The sequence below is a fragment of the Hydra viridissima genome, unplaced genomic scaffold, assembly GCF_058129835.1.
Source record: "Hydra viridissima isolate aposymbiotic clone 2 unplaced genomic scaffold, HvirCarnegie_v1 scaffold_1, whole genome shotgun sequence".
In the NCBI taxonomy this organism is placed as follows: domain Eukaryota; kingdom Metazoa; phylum Cnidaria; class Hydrozoa; order Anthoathecata; family Hydridae; genus Hydra; species Hydra viridissima.
In genome coordinates, this window is record NW_028324300.1 from 23817421 (window position 1) to 23834334 (window position 16914).

General features: G+C 29.9%; 1 protein-coding gene and 1 long non-coding RNA gene across 3 annotated transcripts; one reads left to right on the plus strand and one right to left on the minus strand.

Annotated features, from left to right (window-relative positions):
• Positions 1 to 774: 774 nt before the first annotated feature.
• Positions 775 to 1929, minus strand: LOC149894005 (uncharacterized). Its single transcript, XR_016456227.1, has 2 exons — positions 1695 to 1929; positions 775 to 893 (listed from the first exon to the last, which is right to left on the minus strand). It is a non-coding gene; the product is annotated as an uncharacterized LOC149894005 (long non-coding RNA).
• On the plus strand, positions 1815 to 15886 carry LOC149894006 (uncharacterized). Of its 2 annotated transcripts, none has more exons than XM_090099810.1 (2): positions 1815 to 2077; positions 2327 to 8002. In XM_090099810.1, the coding sequence occupies exon 2, from the start codon at positions 6434 to 6436 to the stop codon at positions 7112 to 7114; it is 681 nt and encodes a 226-aa protein (XP_089955936.1). In that variant the 5' UTR covers positions 1815 to 2077; positions 2327 to 6433; the 3' UTR covers positions 7115 to 8002. The 2 variants fall into 2 exon arrangements, with proteins under 2 accessions (XP_089955936.1, XP_089955926.1); XM_090099800.1 differs by lacking the exon at positions 2327 to 8002 and adding an exon at positions 13756 to 15886 and having other exon boundaries at positions 1827 to 2077.
• Positions 15887 to 16914: the final 1028 nt, after the last annotated feature.

Genomic DNA, 16914 nt, shown 5'->3' on the forward strand with positions numbered 1-16914 from the left:
AATTCCAATTTTCTCAAATTTAGAATTTTTTTCTCAATATTAATCTTCTAATTTTTATATATATAATAAACTTTTTTGAATGCCTTATGCCTCTTTTCCTCTTTTTTATCCTGGTTAATGAACTGGTGTTAAAAATCACTTTTTTCCAAAGTGTTATCATTTTACTTTCAAGTCTTGTTTAAAGCAGTAACAAAGTAAACTCGTAAAAATTCGTAAAACAAAGTTTTTGGCAGAAACTTCATAAGTTACTGAATCAAGGGTTTTTTTTTTTAAAAAAAAAACTTTTTTTGCAGAAACTTCATAAGTTACTGAATCAAGGGTTTTTTTTTTTAAAAAAAAAACTTTTAGAAAATAGTTAAGGCAATTGCAAACTATATTTAACTTGTGCATTGTTAAAGCTATGCCTACCCCTTCAGAATCGATATGTACAAAAAAATTAATGGTTATTTATAATAATACAATAAAATGATATTATAATAATATAATAAAATTTTAATTTATAAAAATTGTATTTCAGTTGATAGTGAGAGTTGATTCCCTTTTTCCTTCAAAGTTTCAAAAAATAATCGGAATTACAAGTTGTTTTTAAAATTCTTCTTCAAAATCCTTTTCCTTTAGGAGCGTTAGGCTGCCGAAGTCGTTATTTTGCCGAAGCTATCGCACTAAAACTCATTTTTTAGCTCGACTTTTTTCATAATGTCTGTTAATGGTTTTAACCGCTTCTCAATTATAAATTTTGTTTCTAGATCAATAAATTTTATTTTAAGGGAAAACTTTGTTAAGACTTCAGCAAACACGCTTCAGCAAACGAATAGATTTTTCTATAATAACATCCACGAGGAGAAGAATAGATTTGCTATATGTCTCAAGAGATGCTGCAATTTGTACACCATCTAAAATTAAGGAATATATAAGTATATATATTATTTAATTGATATCCCAACTTAATGGAAAAAAGATAGATTTTAGGATTGACAGGTAAAAAAAATCTGAAGAAAACCTAATTGAAGATTTTACAAAAATACGAAAACTTTTGCAGATTCCATTAGTTCGCTTCTAAGTTAAATTCAAGTATAACCTGAGTTTTTGGAGATTTCGTAAAATATCGAACAAAAATACGTTTGTAATTTAATAGCAAATTTCGGAAATTTTCAGATTCTTTCTTCTTATGTTTGTTGGCGGGGCTTACTGGGTTTATCAAATGTTTACTAAAAAATTTCAAATGAACATATTATAAATATGTAACTTATGATCATTTATGCTGGTTTTAAGATCTTCACTGATATCTTTTCAGAAGATTGAGCCATAGTTAATGTTTCAAATCTCCAATTAAAAAGGAGTATCAGTGTTTTTTGGGAATGCTTGTACGCAATAAGATGAGTAGAGTTATGGAATATCATCTTTTGTTAGTAAACAAGTCTTTAAAGTAGCTATTAAGCTATAATTTTCAAAGAAGCTTTCTCTGAAAATTTTTTTCTGATGTTAAGTTTCTCGTAATGAAGTTCTTTCAGTTACAAAATATGTTCTCACTTATGAAAACTCGATTTACAGTGGCTTATTTATTCAATTTAAAAAAATCATTTTTCCCTCTCTTTTCGCCGGTTTTTCTAACTGTAAAACTAAAATTGTTGAAGAATTAGGTAACAAGTAATACAAGTGGATCAAAAATAGAAGACGTGCAACAAATAACGTACTGATTAATTTCGTGCTCAAGTATCTCTATTTTCTTACAACAAATTTTCTTTTCTGCGATATTTATGTGAACAGCTGGTTAATCGACAAAACCAGTGTTTGTTTTTTAAGTTTTTCTTGAACTCTAATAAACCGGCACATTAAAGAATCTAAAATTATACTTCAACCTCAACGCTAAATAGAAAAAGCAAATAACAACTCATTTATTACTTGACTTTAAATTGGAATCAGTTTTTTTATTTTACATAGCAACGACTGTCAATAAGTTAAAGTCTATATAAAACAATAGGACTTAATCAAATGAGAGGATTGAATTACATTATAAAAGCGTAAAACGTGTAAAACAAGGTATTCTGAACGAAACAGACAACTTGCCACAAAGGAGGTAAGCCAAGAAATCAATTTATAAACTTTATATTTAAACGTTTTTGTTAATTGAAGTTTAAACGTTTTTGCTAATAGAAAAGTGAAGTAGAATAAAGAATGAAGACTTTTACCGTTAAAAAGCATGATTCAAAATGCTTTTTAATAACAGGCATTTTGAATTTTACTTTTTAACGGTTTTCAAAAAAAACTTCGCCAAAAATCTGCGGAGAAACGTTTTTATATATTAAATGGCTTCATAATATTTTAGGTGTTTAAAAATAACTGCGTTGTTGGTTATAAAATATGGTGGCGTGATTGTTCATAGACTAAATGTTGAAATCTTTTGAAGAGAATTGGAGAACGTGTTGCATATATTTTTGCTTTTTCAGTTTTGGTGAATAAAACATAAAAAGAAAAAAACCTTTATGAAAAGAAGTTTAAAAGGAACATTTTCCGAACTTATATTCATATACTCAAACCTCTTCAAAAACCATTCAGAGTAGCTTCAAGTGATGTATTTTAAATCTCATTATACTCGCATTTAAGAGTATGATTTTTATTAAGCTAAGTTTACAGAGAAAATGAAAACAGCCAGAAATTAATGTTTTTGCCAAGATACATTACTTAACGGAACCAAACAAAAAATTTACCTGAGAAAATAAAATAATTGCTCTTGTTACTTACTCAGCTCGTGAACTTATTGTTTATTTACTAATTGCTAATTGGGTTGGTAAATTTTTTGAAATCAGTATTTTTAAATTGTTATTCTGTTTTGTAATAACTCACGATAAAAAAGACTACGCAAATACAAACTTGAAAAAAAGATTTGTAAAATACTTTTTTTAAAACTGTAGTTTTTAGGAATTTAAGTGTGATCTGACGAAGAAAATACGATGAAAATTACCGTTGAGTTTGTAATTTTTACTTGCAAAAAAATTTCGAATTATCGTATCTTCTCGCAACAACGAAGTTTCTAATTCTACGGAGATACCCATTCGTAATGCTAATTGTACAAATAATAATGGTAATAGTACGAGTATTTTTCCGTGCTACGAACATTTGTCCGTGCTACGAAAACTCTTTGTTATAAAGCATTTATAACTACGAAAAAACCATTGTATCTACTGACATTTCTTAGTGAACTGCTGTAATGAAAAAATCAAGGTTTTCATATTCCCGCTAAACTAAACGAAAGACTAAAAGATACTTAGTTTCCAAGTTAAATTATTTCCAATAAGTGGAAATTTGTTTTTTACCCTTAATGGCCTTAATTAACCTAAATTTAGAAAAATTTGAAAGATTACATTTTTTGCCTGGATATGAATAACTTATTATGTGCTGATAAATTTGTAAAAAAAAGATATTGAAAATTACCCTAATGATTGGGGAGTTCGGGTTTTGTTTCATTTAAAGCAATATTACGCAATTGGGGAAAACAAAGTTTTGAAATATAGCTTTTCTTTTTGCAATTGTTTGCAGTTACATGAGAAAATCATTAAAATAAAGAGAATTAGGTGTAATAAATAAATGTTGTTCGCATTTTTGACAATATATCTTAGGAATAACAACCAGGGTTTTTACATGGCCCTTTTCTAAACATACTGTCAGTTTGAGTTCAAAAGTCACAGTGTAACAAGGCCTTTTTTAAATTGCAACAATGAGACTTTAACTGTTTAAATAACCTTTTTTTTTTTTTGTTTTCTTGCCTCTTGCTTTTCACCATATTTCTTCTAGCTTTCATAAATCATCAGCTTTTTTTATTTGAAAGATAACTCTAAAGTTTTTATATTTAATTCATTAATTTTTTTTAATATCATGGTCGTATATGGATCCAAGCTTAGCCATTTGTAATACCTAAAAAATGCCAATTACGTTTATGGTACTATTTCTTTGACAGTATCCGATTTTTAGGTTGAATCCGATTTATTGGATTGTCTAGCTTAGCAGACAATCAATAAATTTCAAAATTGTGTACATAAACATTAACTTCTGATAAAGCATAAATCTTAAACCCCCATTTTATGAGTTTTGTTGTACAGTTTTATAGACAAGATACCTCTTTAAGGAACAATCTGTTCATCGATCCTTAACATTTTTCGTGTTTCAGTTTTAAAAAGGAGCCATATATGATATATGTTACTGCTCATAACAAAAGAATACCATCTTATACTACTGACATTTTTGTTCAATCATGCAATTGCAAACAAACCACTTCATCCTCACTAAATGAAAAATACCTTAGGAAAAACCTTATTTATATTTGCAACGTAAAAACTCATCAGCAAGAAAAGGGGCATTATTATACTGGGCTTACTGAGAAAATTTTCAAAGATAGTGCAAACATAAAAAGTCTTTTCTTTATGAAAGTAAGGCCAACTCTACTGAACTTTCGAAATTTATATGGGAGTGTAAAAGCAAAGATTTACGCGAAATCCTTACGTAGAATATCTTCGATCAAGCAGAGACATTTAAATATAAGTAATTCTAGTTCTATTATGATTGTCACACATCTTTTAAAAACATCTTTTAAAAATATAAGAGGAATAATTGCAATTTCCTTAATCCTATAGTTTTGATAAGTAATTAATCTAAAGTTATTTTATCAACAATGTTAAAGTATAAAGTTAAAAAAACTTTAAATAAAAATAAAATAAACTAATGATAACAAGATTAAATAATAAAAAAAGTCAATAAAAATAAATGATAAAATTAGTAAACAAAAACACATGTAAAAAAAACAAGCAAACTACTACGTTAAAATTTATCGTCAATTACGTGCGTAACTCGGTATATAACACAAGCCCCAAAAAGATTTTCTTTCCAGCGTAGTTGTTCAGATCAGCTTTACAAGGAAAACGAAAGTCCCGAAAACGAGAAAATGAAAGTCTCGAAAACGAGAAAATGAAAGTCTCGAAAACGAGAAAATGAAAGTCTCGAAAACGAGAAAATGAAAGTCCTGTAAGCAAAAATGGAGAGTATTATCAAGACCTAACTCTTGTAAATTTACTCTTTTCAATATCTATTTAGAATAAAAAATATTTATTCAATCTTAGTTTAGTATTAAAGAAAAAAAGAACTTTTATAGTCATGAACTCTTTTAATGAGAAAACGTTGTAACGTAATAAAGATGTTCAAGGTATTAAGTTTTGCTTGTAAAAGAAGAATGGGCATTAATACTTAAACATGAAACCGCCGTAAAGTAACATTGGATTGCTCAATTCTAAAGTGTCACTGGTAGTTTCGTAAAGTCAAGGTAAATGTTAAAATACTGCTTATCCCTTTTTTGATGTAAATCTTACAAAACTTTACGGTGAAATGAATTCCTACAAACAACGCTACAATTTATTAGAGTTCTAAAAATTTAGCTAATATGTTTTTTTCTAATACTTTTTCTCTAAGAGGCTTGACGCCCGGACTCTCTCTAAGATGAAACCTAGAAAATGCTGCGGCGGATAACTTCATTTTTGAGGTGGCAGCCACAGATGTTGTTAGCCCTGCGAATGTTTTTGTCATGCGCAAGTTTCCGTAAAAATTTTCTGAGACAAGTCTTGCATCAATTACAAGCTCCATAAATAACGCCAATCTTGAAGTAATTATTAACCACTTTTGGAGATCTTTTAATTTTCTTTGCAATTTCCCGATTAGATAATCCTGTATCTTTGTATGCTTTGATTAATGCTAATTCTTCATTCGTTAAACGCTTACCACGTCCCATTTTAAATTAAGGTATCAAAAACCAAATTTTAAAAACTTTATGATTTTTCAGTCTTTGTTTAACTTACAAGTAATAATAAAAAACTAACTCACAAAAGCGTATCACCAGATCAAAATATACAAGTAAACTGAAAATAATTATTGATGAGGCTAATTCTATTTGTTACCGCAAATATCAAGTATTATACATTTTATGGTTTTATCAAATGTATCGCAATTTAATTATGCTATATTAAAATCTAAAAAGTTGTTGTTTGTAACAATAATTATATGTGTGTGGATACAAAAGATGTAACGCACAAACTTGTTTACAGATTTACAAAATATTGGATCAGTACATGGTGAGGCTAATTCTATTTTCTCCGCTGTATTAATGCTTATCTATTACATTCAATTTCATTCCCTCTAACATTTTCTTCTTCTTCAAAATACATCTACAGAAAAAAGAAAAGGTGCGATGCAGACCCTGCCCAGATTTATCATTCAAAGGCGCGTAATTTATTGAAATTCTGAAAAAGTGGCAAAAACTATTATCATGGCCTACTTTATACACGGCCGGATATGTTGCATAAATAGGCCGAAAATTATAAGGCTAGTTTTTTAGAGTTTTTTTCGCCAGCGACGTTGTGTTGATCAAGTTTCCAAATTAATTGTGAAAACTATGGTAAATAAATGCTCTGTGGTTAATTGTCGAACTAGCTATAAATTAAAAAAAAGTGAATCTAGTACTCTTTTTGCAAGTAAAGCTGTTTTTAGTTTTCCCAATGATACTAATTTAGAAGAAAAATGGATTAAATTTGTATACAGAAAAGACTGGAAACCAAGCAGACATTCAGTTATTTGGATGGATCATTTTGAAGAAAAGTATTCAAAATATGGAAAACGAGCTACTTTAAAACACGAGTTAAAACCTGTTCCATCTATTTATTCTGAAGAAACTTGTATTCCATCTTCTGTAATGCCTAAAGTTTCTAACTTTCGTAAACCACCAACTAAACGAGATTCTACTATCCCAGATGAAATTCATTCATTTCAAGAAATGGATAAAATAAAAAACATTAATATGCTTCATGAATCTAACTCTCCAAATGGATTTAGTTTTCAAAGATATGAAAGTTTTGTTTTATATTATCGTTTAGTTTTTGTTGACTCCACTTCTTTTATTGAATCAATAAGCGTTAATTACAATTTGCATGTAAAACTGCATCATAAAAGTTGTCCACTTCCACTTCCTCATTGGTTTAGAACTACCAACATTTGTAAACTCACAAGCTTATCTATTTTAAATAATTTGGTGTCTTATATGCACAATCTTGTTGAAAGAAACTCCTATTATATTTAGTTCATGAACTTTCAAAAGTAATCTTCTTTAAATCTAAAGGTCAACCTCCATATTCTTCAACAGTGTTACGTTTTGCACTAATGCAAAGATATTCATCATCTCAGGCTTATTCGCATCTTATGGAAAAACTTCCTTTACCGTCAAAGTCACTATTGAAGAAGTTAGTATCAGGTGGAATTGATTCAATAAAATCATTAAAGTTATTATTAAATGAGGACAAAATAAGCAATGATTGTGTTATTCTTTTTGATGAAATGTATCTGCAGTAATCTTGTGAATACCACAGTGGTAGATTAACTGGACAAGATAAAGAGGTTAATCTCTACAAAGAAGTAATTGTCTTTATGATTGTTGGCCTTAAGAAATCAATACCTTACGAAATTAAAGCCATCCCAGAGACAAATATCACTAGAGATTTCATTAAAGATGAAATAGAGGAAAGTTTAAATACATTAAGATCTGCAGGTTTTAACATTCCAGCATTGATTGCAGACAACCATCCAACAAATGTCTCAGCGTATTCAAAATTGCTTAGCATTTATGGGTCAGACAAACCAGAAGAAAATTTCTTTATCACTTATAATGATCATAAAGTTTATCTAATGTATGATAGTGTTCATTTGCTTAAAAACTTAAGAAATAATTTGATTAGTACTAAAAAGTTCATTTTCCCACCATTTCCCACCAGTTAGCGAAAATATTTTATATAAATATAATTTGAGCCAAAAATTTTTGTGTGACTTTTTTTTCATTTTGAGTGGGGACTTTCTCTTGTTAATCAAACAGTAATAAATATTTTTTATAAAAATGAACAAAAGATTGTAAGTGGGAGTAAACACAAAGATACTTTATTATCTTTCAAAAGGAGACAAAGAGAAAAAAGAAAATAAGAAATGTAGTGAATATATATATATATATATATATATATATATATATATATATATATATATATATATATATATATATATTAGGGATATGACTTTTTAATTTTTTTTCAAATAAAATGTTTCCTGTATCATAAATCGATGAACTTTTACCTAAAATCATGAAAAAAGGCCCAAATAGCTTTCTGCAACAAAAAAAGGTCACCCCCAAAATAAAAATTTGATTTACCATTTTTATACATTCATTTTTGACCGATGTTTTAATCTTAAGCTTAATTCTCAGCTTAATTCTCAGTGTTGCTAATGTGAGCTCAGTGTTGATAATGTGAATAGTTCTATGAAGTACTCTGCGTGTAACTGAGCTAATAAGGAACTACTGTAGCGAACTAAAGACGCTGTAAGTGTACGAAGTATAAGTAGTTGTAGCATTATCGTTAGGATACGGACTGGATTATCGAACTGTTATCAACATTGACTGGATTATCGAACTATAATTGGATTACTATACAGTTAAAGTATTTTATTAATTAAACGACTTTATTAAACGGATATTTACGCTCAGCTATCCGTAAAGTCGTAACAATATTATATGATGTCTCACAAGAAAAGTCATACCACAGTAACAAAGAACAAGAAGACTTGGACTAAAAATTTGGTGAGATTTCAAGAGTCACACAGAAGAAGAGGAAGCGTGGCTGTAGAAGAACATTCACTCGATGAAAAATCCAGAATACCACTTCAATTGCAGATCGTAGGAAGATACCAGTTTCTCGGAGCATATGTTAAAGGAAGAAAAGAACGAATAGACCAAATTTCTAAGGAAATTACAAAATTGTGGGACAATAAACTGAATTTTCCACATGTGTCTGATCAAGTGATAAGAGCAAAGCTTATGAAGGTGCTGAAGGTCTATGATGAATGTGTCAAGCGTGGAAAATATGATGTTCTCAATGCATTATTTGACATCACGAAAGTGAATGGCCAGTGGTTATCCTCGGAAGATAAACGTCTATACCACCTACAAAAAGAAAGTAAAGGACAGGTGGGGTACTCAACAGGACAAGTGGCAAGTAAAGAAACCATTCACCCTTCCAAGAGAAGGAAAGTCCAGTCTGGAACAGCAATACCTTCCACATCACAAGTCCTGTCTACCACAGACAGTGGTACTGAATCTGAAAACTGCAAAAGTAAGAGTGAAGATGATGAAGACGACGACGGTGATAAAGACGATGATGAGGACACTCAGAAAAAAACTAGAAAGCACTACAAAAGTAAATTTGCTGTAAGTATGGTTACATCAAGTGGAGTTTCCACAAAGAAAGCTGCTAAAATATGCAATGTATTATCACAACAAGGTATTGATATTCCAACTCCAAGTCAATCAGCAATTTACAAGTCCACATTCAAAGAGGCAGGTAAATTAAAAAAAGAAATGATACAACAACTTAAAATGGAACAGTGGTCCTTACGCTTTGGCGGCAAACGAATAGATGATAAGGAATATCAGGTAGTTGTACTTCAGAATGAAAGAACTGACGTGAAACTTGATGCACTGCGTTTAAAAGATGGCAAAGCTGAAACTGTTGCTGAAAAAATTGCCAAACTTATTGATGAATACAATTTGTGGAATTCAATTAAGATGATAATTACTGATACAACAAACGTCAATACTGGGAAGAGAAATGGAGTTGTTGTGAAGTTGCAACGTATGTTTAAATTAAAGGGTGTCACAATACCACAATTTATCGGTTGTCAGCATCACGTACTAGACAGGATTCTCCGTCTGGTGATGGACGAAGAACTTGGGGGTGATACCAAATCTCCAAACATTGAATACCCATTTGTGTCTGAACTGTTGAATAAGTATGATGAACTGAAGGATAAGTTTGTGAATGGAACTGTAGAAATTCTTGATAAATCAGGGTGGAGAGACGATATGAAGTTTTTGTACCATTTAACAAGAGTGTTTAGGTTCTATGAAGAACAAAGAAACTTCCCTCTGATTCACTTTCAGAACATTCCTAATATGAGCAATGCCAGATGGAACTCAAGAGCCATTCTCGCCATTCTGGCGTTCATTCTTATGCCTGAAGCGAGAAAGAATTTGGAGAAGGTTTGCAGGTTCATTTCATATGAGTGGGCAGAACATTGGTTTAGTAGTCAAAAGTACAATGACAATGACTTCAAGAATTTATCTGATGTATTGAAGCCTTACAAAAAGGCATTGCAGTCATTCAAAAATCACTGGAAGAAAGAGCCATCCGTCATCGACATACCACGAAGTAATCAGATAGCTGAACGTGCAATCAAGGTGATGCAAGACCTGTATGCTTCCTGCAGAAAGAAAGACAAACTGCAACTTCGATTCATTCTAAGTAATAAGCGCTAGACTCTTTATGAGACGTGAGCATCATGTGACCCCTGTACTAAACACAGTAGGCCTATTGACACAGACAGTTATGTATATTGTTGTACTAGACGCTTTGATACTGTTAATTTTGTAATACATGTATAATTATATATCACATAATGTTTTTTGTTATATCACAGTACATGTTGCATAAATAAATAAAATAACAACAGGAGTATGACTCTTACAACATCTTCAGCCTTTAATATTCATTTACTGTACAAAAGTGTACCTATTGAAAATTCGATTTTTTGGTTTTGGGGTGACCTTTTTTCAAAATATGTCAAAATGAAACATCTATTCGTTCTTTTTACATAAAAGTTCATTGAATTACGATACAGGCCTAGTAGGTTGCAAAAAAGTCATATCCCTAATATATATATATATATATATATATATATATAAATTGTTTATACAAATAAATTGTTTTCACTCTAAGTTTGTTTATAATTTCAATATCGTTAATATCTCAACTCCAAATGCTATTTTATAAATGCATCTGTTATTTTTAAAATGTTAAAAATTATATATTTGAAATGAACTATAAAATATAGTTTTACTTAATATTTGATGTTTTTATTACTAATTTAATATTTAACACAGTTGAATGAACCTAAAAAATATTAAATAAGGAATACTTAATAAACTTAAAACTTCGGAAACATTAAGCATTACTTTTAAAACTATTTTACATTTTAAAACACAAAAACTTAAAGTACTGAAAAACTGGCCTTCTAATTTTTGGTCTATTTATGCAACATATCCGGCCGTGTATAAAGTAGGCCATGCTATTATTCTAAGTTTGGACACTACGGAATGCTTTGATAATAATTGTAATTTAAATATGCATGTAATTTCAATAACACTTACATTTTCATAGGAGTGTGCATTCCGAATACCTTTTCATGTTTATTAAAAAAATGCTGGTTAAAAAAAATCATATTGTTGATTTTAAATCATGCAACTTGAAAACACCCGAAGAAATTAAAATTAAAAAAAACAACAAGACTATATTCGTCAATCATCAAACGAAAAGGAGGAAAACTTCCTAAAGTTCCTCCTTTTTTTTAAGATCAATTAAATCTTGTCAAGCTTGTTTAATCTTTTAACTGTAAAGAAGCTATGTATACTGTTAAGGCGTTGAACAGTGTATATACAGGAAAATATTTTTTATGAATTTCGTCTTTTCTTTGTCATCTTTTAAACAAACAACTGAACACTTTTAAAGTTCAGTACTTTAAGAGTTATAAAATGAATCTACCAGACGACAGCTACAAATAAAAACGTTAAATAAAAGATACTTAGAGGTAACATGGTTTTTCTGTGATAAGAGTAGAAATGATGAGTAAAATAGTTTATTTGATATTTTAATTGTTACCAATTTTTTTTTTTTTCTTCTTAAAAAATTTTGCTTTTTTTTAAAGAGGAAATCACAAACTTAAACGGATGGAAGTTTTTACGTAACATACAAAAACGCTAAAATATTTTTTTTGTTGAATCACAACAGCTGTGTAGTTGTATAATCATTTAATTCAAATTTAAAACTTGCATTTTTCTTTTGTCACTTTTAGACATTATATATTTATGTTTAGATTTATTTGTGATTTATTTAGAAATTATTAAGATTTTAAGATTCGAGAAAAGGGTTTTTTTTCTACTTTTAATGATATTTAAAAAAATGCTCAAAAATATTTTTGGTTTTCCTAATAAATTTTTTCTTCTTGTTTTACTTGTTTAATTTTATCTCATATTTTTTTTATCGCCCTCTGAAATGATTTTTGACGAATATGGCTGATAAAAAACGCTATCAACTCTACACAAGCTGTCAGATAATGGATTTTATATTGTAAATTCTTATGAACTCCATTTAGGTTTATAATTAGAAAATGCTTGAGAGGCGCGGAACAAAAAAGTTTAAATTCCAAAACTAAACCATATATGTAAAATCTCGGAAAAAAGGCTAAGGAATACCAATACCATTATCCTCTGATCTGAGAAGTTCAAATAACTTCATTTATCGTCTTAAACAAAATCAAACCATTGCCATAGATTGTGAAGTGGTGGGCGCACTGAGTGATGATCGAAAAAATTTCTTATTTATATTAACGGTGTTGAGTAAACTTAATTATTGAAAGTTGATTAAAAATCTCAGAAAAATTACATGCAATAGCTATCACTTTAAAATAAAAAATGTCCATTGAATCCAATCCTCAGAAAAATAGTTTTGGTCGTTTTTTAGTGTTCAACTAATTTTGGTGCGCCACATGTGAAAATTTCTATTTTCAAAGGTTATTCCCAAACCCTCTCTCAAATTTGAGCAGTTGGAATTTATATTACTGAAACTCAATTACGTAATAAAGTTTCGGGAGGAGTTTTAGGGCAGACTGAAGCAAATAATTTATAGTTTGACCGTTATCACGGGATTTCAAACTCCAAATGAAGAAGGTCCATTTTTGAGAAACAGCTTATTTTATTCTTTAATATTTTATACTTTAATATTTTAGTTCTTTGACAACCAAAACTTAAACCGTAAATAATAACAAAAATGACAAAAATATGAGTTTAATTTTGTTTATTATTTAATGCTTTAAAATTTGCAGCATTTAACGTTTTGTTTTGCTTACTGATTAAATCTCCAGATTTTATCAATTTTTTCTTTTAAATAGATCTGTCATATATATGATATCTTAATACTTAGCCTTAGATTACAGAGCATCTTCCTTAAAATCTCTTCTTTAAATGTTCTGATCGCATCTAAATTATCCATGAGAGCAATCTTGGCTTGACGAGAAGCTCATTCCGCATCCGTCTATGTTTTTGTATAATCACATTGGCTCGCTTCGATTTTTCAGGAGCATCTTTGGGCGCTTCCCGTAAATTGGTTGCTTCCTTCATGGTTAATATCTAATAGTCTTCTAGCGTCTTCAATTCATTCAGTTGTTTATTAAATTTCTGGGTAGACGTTCTGTGGAAAGAAAATCCGCTTTTTTGAGTTCTCCCCCCCATGTAATCTAAGTGTTGAATTCAGAAAGCTTTTTGTAAGGTCTTCATGATTGACATAGACTTTTTTTAAAGGCGACGTCATTTCTTGAATCAAAAAATCGAGGTTCAAATCCTGAAAAACATGTGATGGACATGTCTTTATAATTCCTTTAACAAAAAAATTATAACTTTTTTTCTAAAAATCAATAATTACTTGCAATATCTTTTTAGATCAATGTTAGAATTTATTTATATTCTAAAAAAATGTAATTTCATTGTTTGACATTTTGAATTTTGTAAGCTAAAATATATTTTAAACTTATAATTAAATAGAGAGGCTAGTCAATAAGCATTTTTTTTTTTAGCATCCTTGTAATCAATGTCTTATTCAGTATTGTCTACTGCATCTTTATCTAATGAGGCGGACGGTGTTGAAGAAATCGCATCTAGTGTAAAAAAAATGGCTGTCTCAAGCAATTCTAATTCTACGAAAGAAAATTGTGAAGAATCTAATCAAACTCCATCTCGAAAAAATGATCAACCGAGATTTTCGATTCCTAAAAGCGCTCCACCTAAATTACCTAGTGAAAAGGAGAAAAGGAGTGATATAACAACTACCCCTCTTCACTCTAAGACAAAACCTCGTGAACCGAACACAGATCTTCCACTCACAAAGAGGTCAAGCGCTTTTAAGAGAGATGTAGATGCAATATATCAAGACCAAGTAAAAGTTTCTAAGAAGTTTTTAAATTCTGAAAAACGTAAACATATTTCAAAAAAGGCTCATCTTCTTCTGATTGATTTTCTAAAGGATTATTCTCTTAAAAAAGAATCTAAACTCGATATTACAGGTCTTTCAGCACGTGCCAGAATTTATCTTTTGAATTCAGTGATTAATTTTAAAATTAAATTCCTTCCTCCACACAGTTGTGTAAATAATGAAGATTTTAAAAAACATGAAGTTTCAACTGAATTTTGGCAGAAAACCTCAAGCTCACCTAACTCTATCGCAGAAGTTATTGATAAACTACCTACAATATTCCAAATTGGAGAGTTTAGTTATAAATTAGAAATGGCTTCCACTCTTCATCAGAAAGGAAGCGGAAGAATATACGGATTAGTTTTAGATAATTCAGCTGAACCGTATTTTAAAATTCACGAGGTCATTAAGGAATATGAATGCCAAAAACTACTATCTGAGTATTCTAAGGCACTTTTGAAGCAAAAAAAAGATGGAGAGCCAATATGTATATATGATAAAATGACGAACAAATTTTTGAAAGAACCAAGCCGTTTTTTAAATGGATTTAATTTGTTATTAGATTATGAAGTTGCGAGGCGTCTAGTTGATGAAGACCCTTATCAAGATCTTCCTGTTGTTACTTACATATATTTTATAATTACTCATTTGAATAGTCATTTTAAAGACTTTGTTGTAGGAAAAACAACTTCCAAATGGGATTTCCCTGTATTCAATTATGACCACAATCACTTTCAGTCTTTATTTAGAGGAGGTAAAAGAGAATTTGTAGCAAAAAGAATGACTGATGCTATATTGGCTGATACCCAGAGCAGTGCTGCAATACGCCATAACCTTAGATACTTACATATGTCAGATGAGGATTCTGGGGATGAATATTCTGGAGATGAAAAAATTCCTCTCACTTCTGAAATAGGAAATCTACGTATAAAGAAAAAAGAAAGAGGAGAAAAGAAATAGAACGCAATTTTTAGAAACGATTTCTGAACGCTTTATACAAGACCTACGGAATGCTGATTCACATATTGGAGAAGTATTGTGGGCTGAAGATATTGATCTTATTGAAATAGCTAAAGAACTTGAGTTAAATGTCACTGTGCATCAATATTCTTTTAATTCTGAAAGAAATTTCATAAAAGATGAGTCAGGAAATCTAGTAATAAAAAGAAATTCACCTATTGGGCCTCTAAGTAGAAAATCAATTAGTTTCTGGTTAAATAATCTACATTATCAAAATTATGATCCAAGTAGTCAGAAAGAGAGAAATGTATCTTGTGATGGGAAATGTGATGGTAATTGCTTATATCATGCTGCATTAAGAGCTAAGAATGAATCACGTGAAGCACCATAGAAGAAGTCTCTGATCTACGTAATGCAGTTGCTGAGAGGTTTACTTCTTTGATAACTAGAACTATTCAAAAAGAGGAAGTAATCCAATCAGAACAGAAGAGAATAATTGGCAAACGATAATTGGTATACTTACTCATACAAACGATAATCCTATTTATTCTAGATTTGCAGCTATTTTTAAAGCAGAGAATGAGGTTCAACTTCAAGATGCTATTTCTTGCCTTCCACCAAGTCATTTACTAGAGGAGGCTAGAGATTAAAGAAATTAGAAAAAACTTTACTTTAAGTTAATTCAACTCTTTATTTGTTTTAAGTTTTTTCCTCTTAACCCCGCATGTGAAAAAGCTTTGAATTATTTTTAACATTTGACTATACATCCTGATCTATTTTAGAGTTCTTTCTCATATGTTTTTTTGATGAGGAATTTTAGCTGAGTATTTCTCTCAAGCAATTCCATCATAACGCTTTTTTCTGCTTGAGCAAGGCTTAAAGGCTTACGGTTTCCGTAACTGAGATGATAAAACTAATAGCGGATTTTAAAAATAGATGATTGAAAAACTTCTTTTTGAGTTGAGTAGTGCTTACCTTTTCTGAAAAAAAAAAAAAAAAAAAAAAAAAAAGTTTCTTATCCAAATAATTAAATGATTTAAGTGACTTAAGTCTCCACAAATATATGCTCTTCTTACTTTCTCATTCTATAATGAAGATCGGAGGACTGGAATACCATGTTTGAACCCTGGTTTTCAAACCAAATGTTTACTAAGAAGGTTTACTAAAGTTGCTTGATGCAAAAAAATTTTCTGAGACAAGTCTTACACCAATGCTACATTAAAACTTATAATTAAAAAATGAATGTGAACACAAGAAAATAATTTAATAAAAAAAGACGGCAAACCAAAATTGCGCATCAACATCAAAACTGGTTTTTAAAACAATCCTCCGTTTCTTTTTTTGAAAGCTGTTCATCTCTTTTGCATTGATTTAGCAAGATTATTGCTCTATATCCAATTATCGTTTTAGACTTTTTGGGCATTGACTAATTCTTTGTCCACACAAGCCCAAATAGAATTGATTGGATTAAAATCTGGTGATCGAGGTGGTAAAGGAATTAAATTTATTTCATCTTCTTTTATCTAAGCTTCGAATGTGCGAAGTGTGAAAGATAAGAAATATTATCTTGTTAAACTATCACCATTTGTTTTGATTAATCAACGTGTTTGCTGATAGAACCATGAAATTCACTTTTGTCTATATATAGGTGTTCTATTTGAATGCACCTGGGGTAGATATTACGCAAATCTACACCATTAAAGTCAATGCAGCCGCAAAATACAAACATTCCAGAGATGGTCACTTTAAATCAAACAATTTTTTAACTCCGATTGTTAAAATTTGACATTGATAAATTAAATAG

What these genes read in the sequence shown, in the direction of transcription:
- LOC149894006 (XM_090099800.1), top strand. Translation starts at nt 13,770, where the DNA reads ATGTCTTATTCAGTATTGTCTACTGCATCTTTATCTAATGAGGCGGAC.